This window comes from Phyllostomus hastatus, unplaced genomic scaffold, assembly GCF_019186645.2.
Source record: "Phyllostomus hastatus isolate PE091 unplaced genomic scaffold, TTU_PhHast_1.1 phas_contig_210, whole genome shotgun sequence".
In the NCBI taxonomy this organism is placed as follows: Eukaryota; Metazoa; Chordata; class Mammalia; order Chiroptera; family Phyllostomidae; genus Phyllostomus; species Phyllostomus hastatus.
Window position 1 is genome coordinate 25,902,201 of NW_025333737.1, and position 19,354 is coordinate 25,921,554.

Sequence of the window (19,354 nt, forward strand, 5' to 3'; positions counted from 1 at the left end):
AGGTCTGTGAAGAGCCGCAGCCAGAGGTTGGGATGGATGCGGTGAAAAGGACTGGCCAGGGTCTGAGGTCAGCGGAAGGCTGTCGGCGAGGGACGAGCAAGAGACCGGGAGGGGATACGGTCGGGTGGAGGGGAAGGGGAGGGCTCACGAACGCCGGCCCCGGAAATCCGATCCCTCTAGGACCCAGAGGTGCTAGTTCCCCAGCGGCGGCGGCGAGAAGGGCAGCCGCTCGGTCTCCGGCTGCCGCCGCTCGGGCAGAGCCAGAGAAAGACCGAGGCTCGGGGCACGGGGGGGAGGGAGGGAGGGAGGGTGGAGCGGTGGCGGAACGGCCCGGGACGGCCGAGCAGCCATGGGTGTCGGGGTGCCGGGCCCCCCGAGAGCCAAGGTCCCTGGCCGGGGTGGGGGGCGCCCGGGCTGCCAGCCCCGCTGACACCGCCGCGGACGATGTGAGCCGGCGCCTCTGCCGCTGCTTCGCGGGCAGGGCGCGCGGTGCCACCGGCCCCGCCGCCGCTTTTCTCATTTGGTTGGGGGCGACTGGACCAGGCCGCTGGGGCTTTGGAAGAGGGGCTGGCTGTCTTTGGCAGCTTGATTGGGGGAGGCGACCCACACAGGGCGCTCGCAGATTTTTTTACCCTTTTTTTTTAAGCGGCCTTAACTGTCTTTGGCAGCTTGCTTTTGGGGGGAGCCTATAAAAGGCCTTTCGGGGTTTCTTTTCTCGGGGGGAGGGGGCGGTGGTCCCGACTTGGCCGGCCGCCTGTTGGAGGGGGGGAGCGGGCAGCGGGGGCATGCGAACCCGGCTCCCCCCACCATGATGAAGACGGAGCCGCGGGGGCCCGGGGGTCCCCTCCGGAGCGCCTCGCCGCACCGCAGCGCCTACGAGGCGGGCATCCAGGCGCTCAAGCCGCCCGACGCGCCCGGGCCCGACGATGCACCCAAGGCAGCCCACCACAAGAAATATGGCTCCAACGTCCACCGCATCAAAAGTATGTTCCTGCAGATGGGCACCCCGGCCGGGCCGCCAGGCGAGGCGGGCGGCGGCGCGGGCCCCACCGAGGCCCCGCGGGCGTCGGAGCGCGGCGTGCGCCTGTCGCTACCCCGGGCCAGCAGCCTGAACGAGAACGTGGACCACAGCGCCCTGCTCAAGCTGGGCACCAGCGTGTCCGAGCGCGTGAGCCGCTTCGACTCCAAGCCCGCGCCCTCCGCGCAGCCCGCGCCGCCGCCGCACCCGCCGTCCCGGCTGCAGGAGACGCGGAAGCTGTTCGAACGGAGCGTCTCGGCGGCCGCGGGCGGCGACAAGGAGGCGGCGGCGCGGCGGCTGCTGAGGCAGGAGCGCGCGGGCCTGCAGGACCGGAAGCTGGACGTCGTGGTGCGCTTCAACGGGAGCACGGAGGCTCTGGACAAGCTGGACGCCGACGCCGTGTCGCCGACGGTCAGCCAGCTCAGTGCCGTTTTTGAGAAGGCCGACTCGAGAACCGGCCTCCACCGCGGACCCGGGCTCCCCAGGGCCGTGGCCACCGGGGCTCCCCAGGTCAATTCGAAGCTGGTCAGTAAGCGGTCCCGGGTGTTTCAGCCGTCTCCTCCACCGCCCGCCCCGTCGGGGGATGCGCCAGCCGAGAAAGAGCGCGGCCCCGGAGGGCAGCAGCCCCCGCAGCACCGAGTGGCTCCCACCCGGCCGCCCCCCAAGCCCCGGGAGGTGCGCAAGATTAAGCCGGTGGAGGTGGAGGAGAGCGGGGAGTCGGAGGCCGAGGCGGCGCCCGGGGAGGTGATCCAGGCGGAGGTGACGGTCCACGCGGCCCTGGAGAATGGCAGCGCCTTGGCAACCACAGCCAGCCCCGCGCCCGAAGAGCAGAAGGCCCAAGCGGCCCCCGAGAAAGAGGCGGCGACCGTGGCGGCGCCTGAAAGAGGGGTGGGCAATGGCCGGGCCCCGGATGTGGCCCGGGAGGAGGCAGAGGAGTCCAAGAAGGAGGACTTCTCGGAGGCAGACTTGGTGGACGTGAGCGCCTACAGTGGGCTGGGGGAGGACTCTGGGGGCAGCGCCCTAGAGGAGGACGATGAAGACGACGAGGAGGATGCGGAGCCTCCCTATGAGCCGGAGTCGGGGTGCGTGGAGATCCCGGGGCTGTCCGAGGAAGAGGACCCTGCCCCAAGCCGGAAGATCCATTTCAGCACTGCGCCGATCCAAGTGAGTGAGCCCCCCCCCGCCCCCGTGTGCCCCCCCCTGCCAAGTGCACGCTGTCACCCCCCACCTCGCCAGCGGAGTTCGGCAGGCTGAGTCAGCCCCTGCCACTCAGCCCCCTTCCCACAAGTTACCACCCCGAGGGGGGCGTGGGGGAGTTCCAGCTGTTTGTCAGAAAGGGATAATTTTCAGGCCTGAGACGGGGGTGGCCTGCTCCGACCTGCCCTTAGGTTCCTCTGCCTGCTGCCCCGCCCAGCGCTCACGCCGCACAAGCCCTGCCCCCCACGCCCCCCCCCCCACCGCCCCAAGGGTCCTGAGACACCTGCTTTCCCTTTCTCTCCCAGACATTCTTCCTCCAGAAGTGCCAGAGGCAAAGGCTTGGGCGGTGGGAAGGTGTGCGTGTGCGCGTGTCCGTGTGTGTCGTCAGGAGAGCCTCCCACAATGGTCTTTACCCAGCTCCGGGCGGGGCGGGAGGGCGGCGGGGGAGCCCAGAACGATTCCCAGCGTTTCCCTGTATAGGAATTGTAAAGGATGTGGGAGGGAGGAGCCAGGAACTTCCCGAAACCAAGGTACAGGTAGTCCCTCCGCCATCCTGCCTGTAGCCCCTACTCCAACTTTGCAGAAGTGAAACAGGGAAGCAGTTCTTTGAAGATGAGCTGGCCTGGGGCCATGTGACTGGGGGTGGGGGAAGGCCAGGGCTGCGGTCGGCCGTTATTTGGGGTCTGTGTGAGCTGGAGGGGGGTAGTGTTGGGTTCTAGGGGGAGTAGGCACTCTGTGTGGCCATCCAGGGGGCGAGGCCTTCGGCAGGTCAGGGAGGAGAGGGTGGAGCTGGGAACCCCCAGGGAACCTGGCCACAGCCTGCATGCCTTTGCTCTTGACTGCTCACTAGGACAGACTCCGTGGCCTGGGCAGGCCCCAAGTGCTCTCGTCACATTCTCTGGAAGAGGGAAGGAGGCTGCCCCTTTTGGGAGGTCTCCGTTTGTCCTCTTCGGTCCCCACCACCACTCTTGGTGATTGCTTTGTAGAGCGGGCCAGAGTTCCTCAGGACGGTGCTGGGTAGGGGGAGGAGTGGAGGCATCCCCTGGGGAGACTGAAGAACCCCAGGCCACCCCCGTACTTCCTTCCACCCTCCTATTTTTGACTGGCACACTCAGCCCAGAGGGCCTGTTGTTACCTCCCCTGGTTCAGTGGCCAGGTCTGTGGGGTGAGAGGGACAGGCCCCTGGACTTGCCTTGGTCTGAATCCTGCCTTCAACCTCCTGGGTCAAACCCTCAGCTGTCTGCTCGCAGTTCCCATACCTACTCCTGGACGCTGGAGCTGTCCCCGCTTCCTCTCACCAGCCAGAGTGTGGTAACCTGTCCCTCTCATCAAGAGTCCTGGCCAGCCCCTTCCCCCATCGACCCTTCCCCTTCGAGTCCTTTCCCAGCCCTCCTCTTCCCCTGAGGCCAGCAGATCCTGGAGGGAACTGAGGACGATGGTGGTTTCTGGGGCCTAAGGAAGTGGGTAGGGACCCTGAGGAAGTGAGGTCCCCGTCACCAACACCACCACCACCTTTCTGAGCCCCCTGAGCCCCTCGCAGGTGGCGTTTGGTCCGTTGGTCCTGGGCCTCCGACTGTCTATATTTGACACCTTACCCTGATTTTTGGGTAAAAATAGCACCTGATTTGGAGCAGTGCTCCTGATTCCCCGGTGACTGTCGCTGGCCCGAGTGTGGGAGCCGTGGCAAGTGGTGCTGCCCTGTTGTGTCTGACTTTTGACCTTGCTGGGATTTCTTCTCTCCAGCCCCGCAGCAGTCCCCACTTTTCCCGCTCCCTGCCCCCGCCCTGCACGGATACTGAGTCCTGGGCCGTGTGTCCTGCTGATGACCCAGTTATTGCCTTTATGGAGGCTTCTGGCAAGGACAGAGAGCCCGATTCCAGATTGTTATGGGGGGGGGGGGCAGGAGACTGGGTCCAGGGCCCTCTCTAGGCTGGGTGTGTCATGGTGGGCAACGTGAAAGGTGGTCTGGGGCCTCAGCCTGAGGCCTGGGTTTCCTGCAACACGGCAGGATTTAAAAAAGGATGAGGGCAAAACCCAGGGCAGTCTGTAAGGGAGTTTTAGAGGTTACTGTGTGTGTGTTAGTGTGTGCACACATGCACACATGTGTGTGTGGTGAGGGTGACCTGGGCCACCACAGAGACTGAGGCCGTGTCCAGGCTCACACCAGCTCTTGTCCTAGGGCTGGGGACACGTGTGCAACGGGGACAAAGTCACAGGTCACCCAACCACCAGGGCCTAGTTGGGCAGAGTCTCATCCTGCCCTTCTGCTGGCTACCCCAGGGCAGCGGGCCTGGCATCTTGCACCGTGTGCACAGGGGTGGCCCTCCCCCAGGGGGCTTGGAGGCTGCCGGCCAGGTGTCAAGAGGGCCATCCAGCTGCCGCTGCACAGCTGGTGATGAGCTTTCAGGGTCTGAGCTTGAGTCTCTGCTGCTGTGAAATGGAGGACAGTGAGTTTAGTGGCCACGTAGCCCCCTGCCCCAGCCGCATCTCTAGTCCTGTGAACATCACCCTGGGAGGGAGCCTCGGGGGGGGGGGGGAGGGCACACGTGCCCCCACTGAAGCTGGGACACAGGAGTACCACTGTCTGCTGCTGTGGGACCCAGGAAGAGAGGGGGCCCCAGCAGGGGCCTGGGGGCAGACAGTGCCCACTCCAGCCCCTCAGGCCTTGGGTCCAGCCACCTGACAGAGCTGCTCCTCACCCCCACTTAGCCGACTGTCAGAGCTGCAGGCGATGAAACATGGCGCCCCAAATGGTGCTTGTTAACCTCCCACTGGGGCCCCCTGCCCGGAGCCCAGAATCGGGCTCTCCCACAGAGCCTTGCCCTGTCTCCTCTGTTCTTCGGAGGAGGGTTGGGCTGGGGAAGCCCCTGTTTGCTGAGAGACATGGGAAGTGGGCGACAGTAGAGGGGCACAGGGGGTCAAGAAGGCCGAGCTGGCCTTGGGGCCACCACCAAGGCTGGGTCTCCTGTGGACAGTGTCAGAGAGGCTGCCACCTCGCGCGTGTCCTTGTCTCACCAGAACCCAGGGCACTGGGGGTAGGGGCTGACCCCCGAGAGCTGAGCCGCGGGCCTAGAGGGAGACCGAGGCCTGGCCAGGCAAGCAAGGCCGTGGGGTTCTCTCCTGCTCCTGCCGCCCGAGGGGCACCTCAGGGGAAGGCCTGCCCATTCTCCACGAGGGTGGAGGTGGTGCTTCCTGCCTTCCCAGCCCCAGCCCCAACTTCAGGTTCACATCAGCTGGGTCCTGGGTGCCCTTCTGCCTCTCCATCCCTGCCTCCCTGCTCCCCGCCCCCTCCCGGTGCCTCACACCCGCTCCCTCCTCCCTCCCCATCTGGCATCCTCAGCATCTCCATTCTTCCTCCCCTCCTCCTCTTCTCTCTCCTCCTGCGCAGCCCGTCCCTTCCACCGTTCTGCCGTCTGTGTCCGTCTCTGTCTTTGTCCACCCTCGCCTGGTCCTCCCTCGTCTCTCACTGTCTTTTTTTTTTTTAATGTATTGATTTTAGAGAGAGAGAGACATTGATTTGTTGTTCCCTTAGGTAGGCATTCATTGGTTGATTCTTGGTTGCGCCCTGACCAGAGGTCGAGCCGCAACCTTGGCGTATCGGGTCGACGCTCTAACCCACCGAGCAACCTGGCCCGGGCCCCATCTCCCGCCTTCTGTTCCTCGCTGTCCACGTGTCTTTCTCCAACCGACCTGGGGACCTGGGTCCCCAAGTCTGACACTTCCTCCAGCATAGCCCGTCCTGTCCTCCTGCTGCGGGCTTGCCCGTGCTGTCTGGGCTGCAGAAGAGAATGACCGGATTGGACCAGGCCGCGCCCCTTTCTCTCTTGCCCCCTGGGCCCCAGGACTAGAAGGATCTTCTCTCCCAGCTGGAGCTACCGTGGGGCCAGGGGAGGCCGCATCTCCATCCGTCCGGGGGTGGAGGCGGCCTGCGGTAGCAGGGTGGCATCGGTGGGCAGTGCGACCTGCCCCCTCGGCCTCCCCAAGCCCATCCTGCTCTTGCCCTCTGACCAGTGACCCTTCCCCAGGTGTTCAGCACCTACTCCAACGAGGACTATGATCGGCGCAACGAGGATGTGGATCCCATGGCGGCCTCTGCGGAGTATGAACTGGAGAAGCGGGTGGAGAGGCTGGAGCTGTTCCCTGTGGAGCTGGAGAAGGGTGAGAGGCCGGGGCCAGGCCGCGGGGGTTTCCCTCTGGTTCCAGCTTCTGCCCCGGGCCCCTGTGCTCCCTCAGTCGCCAGGTTCCCGAGGGCACCGTAGCTGGGCACACTGGGCTGTGAGTTGGCCAGACATGAGGGGAGGCCGGTGGGGGCGGCAGACGTGGGTGGGACAGTCATGCGCGGCTACTAAGTCCTTCAGCGCCGTAAGGGTGCCCGGGAGGCATGGAGGGACCACAGTGGCAGCATTCTATAGGAGACCTGACCCGACTCAGGGTGGGGTGGGAGTTCCCCAAGGAAGTGGTGCCTGAGTTGAGCTCTGAAGAGGAGGCCCCCAGGGGCGTGCGCAGGAAAGAGAGGGCAGGCTGGCTGGGTTTGGATAGTGAGGGGAAGACGGGAGCACAAACAAGGCCGTGGAGACCACGTGAAGGACGCTGTTCTCCAAGATGGACTGGAAGCCTTTGCGAGATGTGGGAGAGGTGTTTTAGAAAGACCACCCCGGGCTGTGATGCAAGAGGGAGGTGCCAAGAGCACCGTGGCGTGGACGAGATGATGGCTGTGTGGGCCTCGGGCAGCCCTGGAAGGCCCTGGAGAGGCAGCACGGGGCAGGGTCTGGCGGTGACTGGCTTGGGCAGAGGCTATGCGGGGAGGGAGGTGTCCAGGTGACTCTCCCAGGCCCCACGAGGGAGTGGCAGACGGGAAGAGCCTGTCTGGGGGGAAGACCGTGAGTTTGGGTGTCAGAGGCCCATGGGACCAGGGTTGGGGCAGCTGTGGAGAGGGGAGTGGGCCTCAGAGGCGAGAGGAGCAGAAGCTTTGGCCACTGAGGCTGTGAGTGTGGTTGAGAGAGCTCGGAGAAGACAGCCCCAAGCCGCCACCCCCGCCCCGCCCCCTCCCTCCACATACTCTAGGCTGCGTGCAGGGCAGTCTCTGGCCCTCCTGCCCATCAGTTCTCCGGGTGGGCAGAGGGTGGAGTGACCCAAGAGCATCCTCGCTGACTTGGCAGAAGGGGTAGACAGAACCGCACCCTTAGGCAGTGGCGGGACACTCCAAAGCGTGGGGGACTGTTCCTGAGGTTAGGGCCATGTCCCCGAGTGAGGGCTGGGGTGGGGGGACCTCTCTCACTCTGTCTCTTACAAGCCCGGAGCTAGAGTTCCTTGTCCATCCCTTCTCCACACCCCCCACCACCTTCTCACCCCCCCTCTGCTCCACAGACTCTGAGGGCCTGGGCATCAGCATCATCGGCATGGGGGCCGGGGCAGACATGGGCCTGGAGAAGCTGGGCATCTTCGTCAAGACGGTCACTGAGGGCGGCGCGGCCCATCGGGACGGCAGGTACGCCTCTGCCTTTCCCGGCAGCTGCCATCTGTAGGGTGGGCCGCTGGGCCGGGACGAGCCACTCCCCATGCAGGGCCCGGATGCTCATGGAGCGGTCCTGTGCCCGGGGCTGGCCTGGGCCTGGGGCCGCAGCAGTGATCAGCACAGGTGGAGGGAGCCCCGCTCTCGTGGCGCTGGCATTCTTGGGGGAGGGGTGCTGGAGATGGGTGCTGGTTTGGGGTTTGGGGGGTGTGTTGTGCTGTGGTCTCAGGAGCATGAGCGTGGAGGCACTGGGCCTGGTGGAGTACATCTGAGCGCTCTTTCCTGCATTCAGCAAACATCCAGTCCCTGGCTCTGTCCTGGGGCTGGTGCCAGGCCCTGGCGAGTCAGTGATGAGGACCTTGCCCTTGTGAAGCATGTCGTGTGGTGAGACAGACATTCAAGGGGACACCCAGAAAACAGTGAAATGGAGGAAAAATACAGGGTGCCTTGAAGGCATAGAAAGGAGGGCTTGACTTCTCTGGGTATCAGGGAAGGCTTCTTGGAGGAAGTGACATAGGAGCTGAGACCTGAAGAACAGAAGTTAGCTAGCCTAAGGGAGTATTATGTGCAGGAGGTTGCAGGCAGTTAGGGCTAGAGCCTGGAGAGCAAGGGGATCCTGGCTGGAAAGACTGGCAGGCGTGTGCCTGGAGAGGAAACTGCCGCTTGCGTGTGTGGTGTGCGCCTGTGTTTTGGCAGAGAGGCTGGAGGGGTGTCTGGGCCATAAGGTTCTGGGAGGGTCTGCTGGCGTCCTGGGAAGCCCTGCTGGCATCCTGGGAAGCCCTGCTGGCATCCTGGGAAGCCCAGGGACCCTCCCGTGGACCACTCCGCCATGTGTGTATTGCAGCAGGGAAGTGGGAAGGGCTTTAGGACACCTCACGGTTGTTAGAAGTTGGGGGTTGACATTGGGTGCCTTGTGCTGGCACCTCCAAACCCAGGCCCCTTCCATGGGACAGAGGTGAGGGAGTGTCCCTGTGGGGCCTGGGTGACTTTGGGGTCATGTTATCGGCGGTGGGGTTGCCTCATTCAGGAGCATGAGACAGGGACAAAGGACCATGAAAAGGAAGGTGAGAGCCCCTGCTCTTCCCCTCACCCCCACCTCATCTGGGCTTTCCAGGACCTTTCCCCGGCTCTCTGGTTGGCTGTTTGGGGAGTGTGTGTGTGTGCAAGTAGAGTGTGTCCACGAGCTCGTGCTCACGTGCGGGGCACGTGGCAGTGCAGTGTTCACAGTAGGCCCTTTCCTCCATCTCCACATGGGGGCCCTGAGAGGAGGCCTGCAGCTCCAGGGAAGGTGGGAGTTGCGGGGGGGGGGGGGGGTCAGCAGGCCAGGCTGGGCCACCCCGTCCCTCTCCTCCTTGTGTGGAGAGCAAGGGCTTCCAGCACCACAGCTGCAGCGCCTCGGGGGCTATGCGCTCGTGTCAGGGTGAGGGGACCCAGTGGGACAGAACGTGAACACGAGTGTGTTATGCACGTCTTCAAGGTTTGGAAGGAAATCTTTAGACTGAGGTCTGAGCAGATGTGTGTGTTCGAGGGCATTGGGCTCTTGTGGGTGTGCAGGGCGGTCATGAGCTCTGTGGCCGTCACACTGCTCTGTCAGGCGTGATGGAGGAGGGGAGGAGAGTGTGATTGTCACAGGAAGGGAGCTTGCCACCACTCCTGGTCCTGGATACCTAAGTGTGCTTTGCTTGCCCAGGTCTCACTGCCCACAGGTGAGTCTGGCTGGTACCTGATCCTCAGGCCTCATGCATTTTATGCAGGTAGACAAAGTACCGGGTCCCTGTGGGGACTGAGCCTTGAGTTTCTGATGGGAAGGGGCTACCTCTATCCCAGCGCCACGGTTCCCCTCCAGACCCCCCTAACCGTGTCACCTCCCCTAGGATCCAGGTGAACGACCTCCTGGTGGAGGTGGATGGAACAAGTCTGGTGGGAGTGACCCAGAGCTTCGCGGCCTCCGTGCTCCGGAACACCAAGGGCCGCGTGCGGTGAGGGCCGGGAGTGTGGGGCGGGTGGGAGTGGGAGCGGGCAGCAGGCTCGGCCCTCACTCGGCCACTCTGCCCACTTGCCCAACATGCACAATTAAGTTTCTGGGTGGTCCCACTTAGAGAGGAGGCCCCACTGCCTCCCTGCCTGAAGGAGTTGCTATGCCCACATCCCCTGCCTCAAGCCTGCCTTCCCATCCTGAGCCCTTGACCGCTGCGGCCACCAAGGCCCACTGTCCACTGCACCTCCAAACCGGCCTCCTGGGCTCATTCTCTCCCTGCCCATCCTGACTCATTCGCTGAAGAACCCAGATGTGCAGGGAGAATGCCATGCAAACAGGGGTCCCTCCCTGGGCATTTCACCCCTTCCTCCTCACCTGCCCTGGGGAATCCTGGGAGCCTTTCCTCCCTGGGCCTGTCAATTGAGGGGGTGGTTTTAGAAGCTCCCCATGTCCCTCTCTGGAAAAACATTTAGGGACCATTCCCTGCCCCCCTGCGAGAGGGGCACTGCCACCAGGAAAGGGTGGTGGAGAGAAACAGGATGTGGGTGGCCACGGAGAGGAGGGGCTGGTGCCTGGAAGTTCCACTATTTCCTTTCCATCCTAATCTCCAGTCACCATCATCCCGCCCCTTCCTGAAGCTCAGGGCCTTGGAGCCTATACCAGACACCCCTCTCCAGACCCTGCCCTCCGGGGGTGGGGGCGGGGGGGAGGTCAGCTTCGCATCCCCTGTCTCGTTTCCTCCCACACGGCAGGGTCAGAACCCCTGTGCTGGCAGCTCCTGAACTCATGGCCCCTGCAGCCCAGCCTGAATTTTGGCTGACATCACCCCTCCCCCAAAACTGGCCAGGCGGGCTAGTGGGCCTTTGCCTCTCCTGGGAAGGAAACCCAATAAGGGCCCCCAGCTCCTCCATTTATTATTAACATTCTGCAGCCTCTGGACTCAGCCCTCTCATTTCACCTCCCCTGGGAGGGCTTGGGTGTGGAGAGAAGAGCACCAGCGGGGAGGATGGTGGCCTTACCCGGCTGAGGACAGAGGCAGAGGGGATGACATTGGTGCCCCCACAGGTTTATGATTGGCCGGGAGCGGCCTGGCGAGCAGAGCGAGGTGGCCCAGCTAATACAGCAGACCCTGGAGCAGGAGCGTTGGCAGCGGGAGATGATGGAGCAGAGATACGCCCAGTATGGGGAGGATGATGAGGAGGTAGGGACTCCTGACCTGGCTGCTAGCCTTACCGCCCCCTGGTGGCTGGATGGAAGTTTACAGCCATCCTCTGCTTCTACCCCTTCCCCAGGCCTTGTGAAGAGCACCATTCCCTATCCCAGGGGAGCCCCCGGGTCTCAGAGAGGTGATGCAGACCCTTCCCTCCAGGGGCCTCGAGTTCAATAGAGGAGTTACACCCTCTTTCTTCAAAGAGCCTTCCTGGTGCTACAAGGAAAATACAGTTCTTTAAAGAGCCCCCGCTCTGAGGGGAAGGCATAGCCCCTAACCCCAGGGGACTTAACCTGAGGAAGGAGACAGCTTCAGACCTCAGGGAACCTGCAGTGTGAGGGGGAAGGCACAGGCCGTTTGTTCAGGGGTCTCAGTCTTAGGGGGGAATTACCCACGCCTTCAGGGGAAGACACAGACCAGGCCCCTGGCACTGCCCCCAGTCTGACGGGGGAGCCCTGAGACCCCCTGAGTGGCTCCCAGGCTGACGTGGGCAGACTGCTGCCAGTCTGGGCTCCGGGCGTCAGGCCGGAGGGAGGCTGCGGCGGGCAGGGTGCACGGCCTCCTCTGTCCTTCACAGACAGGAGAGTACGCCACCGACGAGGACGAGGAGCTGAGCCCCACGTTCCCAGGTGGCGAGATGGCCATCGAGGTGTTTGAGTTGGCGGAGAATGAGGATGCTTTGTCCCCTGTCGACATGGAGCCCGAGAAGCTGGTGCACAAGTTCAAGGAGGTGGGAGGAGAGGGTCCCCGGGGTGGTGGAGGGTAAAGGCAGGCCAGCAGCCCCTCCGCAGCGCTGCCCACCCCAGTGAGCGCTGAGCACCCGCCCCTGTCCCCGCAGCTCCAGATCAAGCATGCTGTGACCGAGGCGGAGATCCAGCAGCTGAAAAGAAAGGTGAGGGGGTGTGGAGCGGGAGGAGCAGGGTCTGAGGGCTGGAGGGACGACCCCCTGCCCTCACACCTGCCACACGGACACTTGCCTGCCACCCCCCCCCCACAAGCACTAGAGGGCAAGCTGTTCTGAGGCAAGGGAGGGCAGCAACAGGAACTTGAGCTCTGGGTCCATCGGCCCCACCAGTCACTTGCTGCTCTGGGTCTCAGTCTTCTCACCTATAAAATGGGGTAATAATACCACCAGCACCACAGGATGGTTGTGAGGATCAAATGAGATAATACTTGGGGAGTCCTTAATACGGCATCTGATACGAGGTGCTCGATCAGAGGTTGTACAGCTAGCTACAGTATTATACTGAAGCGCACGAACTTACACGCCAGATGTCTTCGTGTTCGTGTTGCCTCACACATGTCCTCTACATAGAGGGCCAGTGGTACATGCAGACTGCCCAGAGACACACACAGGCACACACCAGCCTGGGCCCCAGGCACATAGCACCCCCTGAGCCATCCACCCAGGCACCCGTCCTACACAGACAGGACTCGGAGATGCCAGACCCTTGCTTCACGTGACGTCCCACCCAGGCGCATCGGCCTGGATGTGTAGACACTCTGCTCTGAGGTAAGACACGCAAGGCATGGCCATTGCGCAGGAAGATCCTCACAGGACATGTGCCTTCTCACAGAGACGCTGATGCTCCCAGATGGTGACGCACACACGACATGCACAGTCTCACACATGTACTATGCACAGCCACACACACCAGTGCGTTGGAAGCTAACGCTCACCAGCATGGAGATACACAGGATTCACATTAAAAATCTGTGTCAGGCCCTTGCTGGGCCTGGACATTAGGAGGCCTAGCTCCCGTTGGGCTTCCAGGGTGGTGGGGAGAGGCAGGGGTACACAGAGCCTTGTGAACACAGCAAACCAGGTACCTGTGTGTGTGCACGCCTACACGCGGGTTTACACCCACTGTGCATGGGGAGAGGGGAACACGGGGCTGAGCCTTGGGGGCGGGGCAGGGTTTCGATGACTGAGGCAGAGGAAAGGCATCGCTGGCAGGAGACAAGCTGGAGCTTGGAGGCTGGCTTCGGGAGGAGGCCCGTGGGCTGGCGCAGCCGTTCCGCTGGGGGAGGTGGGGAGCAGAACTGGGTTGCCGGGGTGGGCTGTAGCTGCAGTGTCCCAGCTTCCTCCTAAGGACTCTAGCCTTGGACCTGTGGCTGCCTGAGGGCCGTGAGGGGGTCACTGCCTCTGACGTGAGAGGTCACGAGAGTAGGTGGGAAGGATTGGAGGCCAGGAGACTTGGAGGCATGTGTGGGCCAGGGCTGCCCAGAGTATGGCAGGCAGAGGGTATGGAAGAGAAGGGTGGGTTGGAGCTTCATTGCTGAGGTCGAGGTAACAGGCCAGGTTCCTGGGTGGATGCAGAGCGTGAAGGGGACTGGGACGTCAAAGGTTTGTTCCTGCTACCATCAGTAAACATCTGTCAGGTGCCTTCTAGGTACCCAGCACTGCTCTAGCCCCTGTGATGGGCAAAAGCAGATGCTTGCCCTCGTGCAGCTGAGAGTCTGCACGCCAATGGCTGTGTCTTTACAGACTGACATGGGGCTTCATAGCAGAGGACACGGCTACTGAGCTCCTGGGGCAGTAAGACCTGGTCTGGCTAGGGGAGGGGGGCAGGGGGCGGGGGACTGTGTGGTTAGAGGTGCTCACAGGAGGCTTCTCCGGGGAAATGAGACTCTGAGCAGAAGACCCAAGGGTGAGTTAGTGGGAAATGATGAGGCAAGAGGGAGGGGGGATGGGAGCACTCCAGGCAGAGCGGGGAGCACAAGCAAACACTAAGTGCCAGGAGGGAACCTGGCAAGCCTGAGGGTCTGTAGGAAAGCGTGTGTGGCTGGAGCTTAGGGAGCAAGTGGCGTGTGCAGCCAACAGGGTTGGAGGGTCAGGCAGGGGCTTGAGGCTGGGTGCTGGCATGGCGGTGAGATGATGGCACCTTTGAGTAGAGGTGGGCTAGATAGGAAAGGAGGAATGGGTTCCTGTGGGTGGGATTGGGGTCAGGCATGGTGCCCACAAGGAGTTGGAAGTGGTGTTGGGCTGGAGCTCAGGACTCGGGGCTCTGAGTGCACAGCGGGGTGTGGGAGGTGAGGGAGAGAACAGGCCTCCAGGACTGAGCTGTCTTGGCGGCACTCGGGTAGCCTGGGAGCTGGGAGAGGAGCCAGGCTGATTATTGGAGATGCTACAGAAGCAGGAACTGGTCAGTAGGGCCAGCAGTGCAGAGAGGGGATGGAAGGCCGTGGTGACCTTCACCTGCCCAGCTCTTTCACATCTGCCGCCTCACTGAGGCCCTTGTGAGCCTGACAAGGCAGGAGTCCCTCCTGTTCTACAGATCAGAGGACTGAGATGGAACAGAAGTTGCCTTGCCCCAAGTCACAGAGCCAGTCAGCAACTAACCCAGGCCTACTACTTTCTAGGAGTGCATGCACTCCAATGTCAGGGACTCTGGCTGGGAGCTCTGAGGCCGAGGTCCCGCCTCTTCCCTCTCCGGTTTCAGGTCTCAGGCTCAGCCAAGGAGTGAGTAGTTGGGGAGCAGCGGGCTCTGTGTCTGCGGGAAACATCCAGGGGCTCTGGCACCAGTGCAGGATGAGGGTGCACCTGGGTCCCTGCTGGCCCCCACTAACCAGGGGCCACTCTTCCTGTCTCAGCTGCAGAGCCTGGAGCAGGAGAAGGGCCGGTGGCGGGTGGAGAAGGCCCAGCTGGAGCAGAGTGTGGAGGAGAACAAGGAACGCATGGAGAAGCTGGAAGGCTACTGGGGCGAAGCCCAGAGCCTGTGCCAAGCCGTGGATGAGCACCTGCGGGAGACCCAGGCCCAGTACCAGGCCCTGGAGCGCAAGTACAGCAAGGCCAAGCGTCTCATCAAGGACTACCAGCAAAAGTATGTGGCCATGGGGTTGGGGGCTGGGGATCCTGGACCCAGGGAGGCTAACAGGCCTGTGGTGGCAGTCCTTCCCCACCCCCAGCCGAGTAGAGAGGTGAAAACACAGAGGCTGGAGAGCCCCGTGGGGGCGGTAACTGGGCCCAGCATGACCAGGCCCCAGGGGGATTGGGAACACCTGGGCACCCCTGACCTGAGAACAGGGGGAGGGCAGGGCTGTCCAGTTAGAGCTGAGGACAGGGTTGAGGATCCTGATACTTCCTGGATGGAGGCCAGGCCACACCCCCGTACCCACCGTCTGTCCCCCACTGGTCACCAGGGAGATTGAGTTCCTGAAAAAGGAGACCGCACAGCGCCGGGTTCTGGAAGAGTCGGAGCTGGCTAGGAAGGAGGAGATGGACAAGCTCCTGGACAAGGTAGGCCAGGGATGCCTGAGGGCAGGGCTGTGGAGGGAGCAGTGCCCACTCTGGGTCCTGGAGGCTAGCAGGGGAGTCATGCTGCTGGCCGAGAGCTCAGGGCCATATGGGACAGAAGGGGCAGGGCCCAGGCCTGGTGCCCAGGCCTGACCCCTTCTCCCCTTTGTTTTCTAGATCTCAGAACTGGAAGGAAACCTGCAAACACTGAGGAATTCCAATTCTACTTAACAGGAATCTTTCCTTGACCAGACAATAATTAATCCCCTCCCATTGTCCTCCCTCCCCGTCCTCAATATTCCACCCCACCCCCAACCAGCCTGGGGACAGGTGCCCCGACTCCCCCACCCCTCTGCCCCACCTCCACCAGCTTCAGGGACCAGAGGGCCCATGTCACAGGCCCCATTATTGGTGGCCCCAGGCAGACAGGTGGCTGGAAGGATGGCCTCCTTCTTTCCCTATGGGGCTGAGGCACAGAGGTCAAGGGATGCCGAGGGCTGGCCTGGGTGGTGGACGGACAGACGCAAGGACCTGCAGACCAAACTGCCAGACTTTACAACCTCCAGCCTTTGTCTCTGGACTGGAATGGGGCTGGGGGCTCTCCCAGCATTTCACCACCTGGAGGCTGCTCCCTGCCCACAGGGCTCCTTGACTTGAGATTCTACCTTCCTGGCCCTTCCTGCTCCCCCATCACTGTGCTGTCTCTGTTTCATTCTGATCCTCCTGCTGGGAGGGGTTGCCTCCACACTTCCTCCCGTCTCCATCTCCCCTCCCAGGAGGGGTGGAGTTCACCCCAGAGCCTGGAGGCTGGGCCGGGCCCTGCACTGATTTCTCATATATCCTTCTGGGAAAAGGGGAGTAAGTAGAAAAAGGGGGGCAGCAGCCCTTAATTTCTCCTTGTGCCTCCCCCTTACCCTTCCCTGGTGCCAAATAGCCATAACCTCTTCCTGGAACTGCTCTGTGGCCTCTGGCATCCGGTTTCCTGGCTAAGTCTGGGAGTGCCAGGGAGGAGAGGTGGTCAGCTTAGAGGGCCTGGCTGCAGAGAACCTGGTCTTAGGCAAAGGAGCATTTCTTACTGAGAGCCAGGCCCGCCCTGCCCTGCCCTGCCCGGGGCCACACGGGAAAGCCTTGTACTAACACCGCAGAGGTTCAGCCTCACCCCACCCACAACCACACCCTTCCAACGTGTTGACTGGAGGGCAGCATTTTACTACTAAACTTTTTGGAGACCAGGGCTGCCCTGCTGACAGCCTGCTTTCTAAGTGGAATTGACTCGTTTCCTCACTTTAACCCCAAATTGGGGCTTGGACCAAGGGAGGTGAGACCCCTGCCCAGGTCCCCTCCCCTTTCAGAACCCATCTCTAGTTTTGCCCCTTTCTGATGCCCTTGCCCCAGCCTGGGTTTTTGTTCATTTTTTAAACAGACAACCCCCTGTCCCATCCGTTTCGCTTCTCCTCGTCCCCTATAAATAGACCATGCCATCGATCAGTATTTCTTCCCTCCCCCTTCCTGTCCCCAGCCGTTTCCCTACCCCCTGAAAGAGCTGGCTGTCTCAGTGCCCCGGCCCCGCGCAAGTCTACGCCCAGGCAGATGGAGGGGGCGGGGCCAGGTGGTGGGGCCGCGGGCGCTTCCGGTTTCTCAGGCTGGTGGCTATCCCCGTCCCGCCCTCCGCAGGACTGCGTCTCTGTATATAATATATATATGTATGTATTGTTCCCGGTTTTGTACGGACCATGCCCTCTGTCAGGTTGTCCCCATAAAAGCAGCCCCCAGAGCCTCGCTGCCTGGTTTCTTGATTCGCAGGAGGGGGGTGGAGGGAGGGGCAGATGCCAGTCTGTATGTACCCAATGGTCCCCTCCCACCTCCAGTGATTCTCAGATCCCGGTTCACGCACACACCCTCTACCACCATGGCCTCCATCAGCACCCATGCTTTATCCATTCCAACTGGGCAGCACTGGGGTTTCCAGAGAGTTCCTTAGGTGCACTGCCTTCCTCCTTTTTCATGGCCTCTGATGGAATTCCAGGGTGGATTAGATGTGGTAAGGTGAACCCCAAGTCCTTCCATGGAGAAATCCTCTAACCTGGTGGGGAAGCCCAGCCCCCTCCCTTATAAGACACCCTGAAGAACCTAAGGTTTCTAGGAGGTGGCAGCTGGGGGACAAACCTTGGCGAAGTCCCAAAGAGGTGAGAGGGCAAGCGTGGCCATTCCCAGCACAGGGCTCTCTGCACGCTGGTGGGCACACGTGTGAGAACTAAAGTACAGGGCACTCGTGTTCATCGGCCTGAACCCCAAGGAGGTGATCGTGTTCCCCTTTGCCCTAATGGAAGTCCCGACATCAGGACCCTTCAAGACCACCTTGGCGGGTCCCTAACAACACTCGAGATGAGTGGCCTCCACCATAACTCCCAGTGACAGTCACCTCCTGAAGCATCCTTGTGGATGGCTCTGTCACACAAGTCTTCCTCATGTCACCAGATTCTGGTTTCCCATAGCTTCCTCTCAAACATCCCAGTTCTGCCCCTCAGGGCCATATAGGACCCACCCAGTCCTGTCACCCACCAGAGGGCACCTGGAAACCTGAGGTTGATGGCCATGCCTCTCCAAGTGGATTATCCTTGGAACACTCCTGGGAAGATAGATCCATGTGACTGAATCCCAGGATCAGAGGCCACCAGACCACAAGGTCACAGGTGTTGGCTCCAAAGTTAGAGGTCACTGGGGCCCTGCTCAGGAAACCAAGAAGTCCCCAGAGGTGAAGTGGCTGGACCTTCCTGGGGGGGGAGGCAGATCTGGGGGCTGTGGTGAGGCCTTCTGCTGGTCTAACTGGGGTTGAGCATCCTGCTGCTGGGATCCCGCCACCCTCCCCTGTCCTGTGTATTAGGGGAGGGGCCTGCACACTGTATGTTCTAAAAGGTGGGCCAAGGAGTCCCCGCAACCAATGTCTGAGCCTAAGTGCGGTGTGTGGCTGAGGGTGCTGTGTGTGATTTTGCTGAGTTTCTCAGGCCTGAGATGTGACTAGCCCATGAGATATGTCCACGTCTGGGGCTGTGTGGTCAAGCGGCTATGAGCACTGTCACCTGCCCACCCTGTCGCCTGCCTAGTTCTTAGGAGGCAGGGCAGGTGTGCCACAACTCCAACACCTGCCATAGGGGAGGGAAATCAGATAAGGATTTTCTTAACTCCCAGAAGCTCAGGCATTACTAGGAATAATAGGGGGTCCTCCCAAGTCCCATAGCCTGGCAGACCCCTTCCCACAGAAGACCCCCACCCCCACCCCCAGTACTGACATTACATACTTATCATCTCCCCACTCCGGCCTACCACCCAGATCTCACCAGATCCCTGCAAGCCATGCCCTCTATAAAGACCCCAGGCATAGCCCTGATAGGCTGTCACCAGAGTCACCACCCCCTCCCCAGATCTCCACAATCTAACCAGCACCCCATGGCTGCCAGCAGATGCTGAAGACACCCAGAGACACCCCCCACAAGCTCCCACAGATCTCCTTAGACACCTGCAGTCCCTAAAGTTATTAATTCTGTCTTTACAAGACCCAAGACCATCCTGGTTCAGCGGCCACCTCGTACAGCCCCTCGGAGACCCGCGACTGCAGAGGCACTGGCTGCTGGGGAACCCTTCCTATGGGCCACACCCTCCTCCCGAGCTGTGGACCTCAGTCCAGCCTCACCACTGCTAAGTCTGTTTCCCCTCTTCACACGGGGCTGATAGGAACACCTGTCTCATTTTTAATCCGAGGAAAGTGCTGAGGACACTGCTGGCCGAGCGCGCCCCCAGCCATCCCAGTATGGTAGCTAGTTGTTGATTTTTACATTCTCTCTCCCAGCTGGCCTGCCTCCACCTCCAGCTCACCAGGTCCAAGTCTGACCTCATCCCTCTCATCCCCTCGCCCCTGTCAGTTCCACTCCAGGGCCCAGCCCTGCAGTCTGTCCCAGACCCCTCCTCCTCCTCAGTGGCCAGCCAGGCCCCACGTGCTATCAGTCTCTTCACTCCTACACCCTGAATGGCACTGTCATCCTCCCAGAGCAGCCTCAGGAGGGATGTCCCTGCCTTTGGGCTGCCCCCTCTCTGATCCCATCTGCACAGAGGAGCCCAGCGTTCCTGCTCAAGTGCAAGTCTGAGCCCCTCCCTCTGCTACTTCTTTCCCTAAGGCTCAGGATGAAGTGTAGGCCCTCTGTCCA

The 19,354-nt window shown here is 61.8% G+C and overlaps 1 protein-coding gene across 1 annotated transcript; it reads left to right on the forward strand.

The window, feature by feature from the left end:
• Nucleotides 1–309: 309 nt before the first annotated feature.
• Nucleotides 310–16,928, forward strand: PPP1R9B (protein phosphatase 1 regulatory subunit 9B). Its single transcript, XM_045836833.1, has 10 exons — nt 310–2,182; nt 6,241–6,373; nt 7,583–7,703; nt 9,602–9,706; nt 10,771–10,906; nt 11,493–11,645; nt 11,754–11,807; nt 14,510–14,739; nt 15,059–15,155; nt 15,330–16,928. Exons 1-10 carry the CDS (start codon nt 809–811, stop codon nt 15,381–15,383), a joined length of 2,457 nt encoding a protein of 818 aa, XP_045692789.1. The 5' UTR covers nt 310–808; the 3' UTR covers nt 15,384–16,928.
• The last annotated feature ends 2,426 nt before the right edge of the window (nt 16,929–19,354 follow it).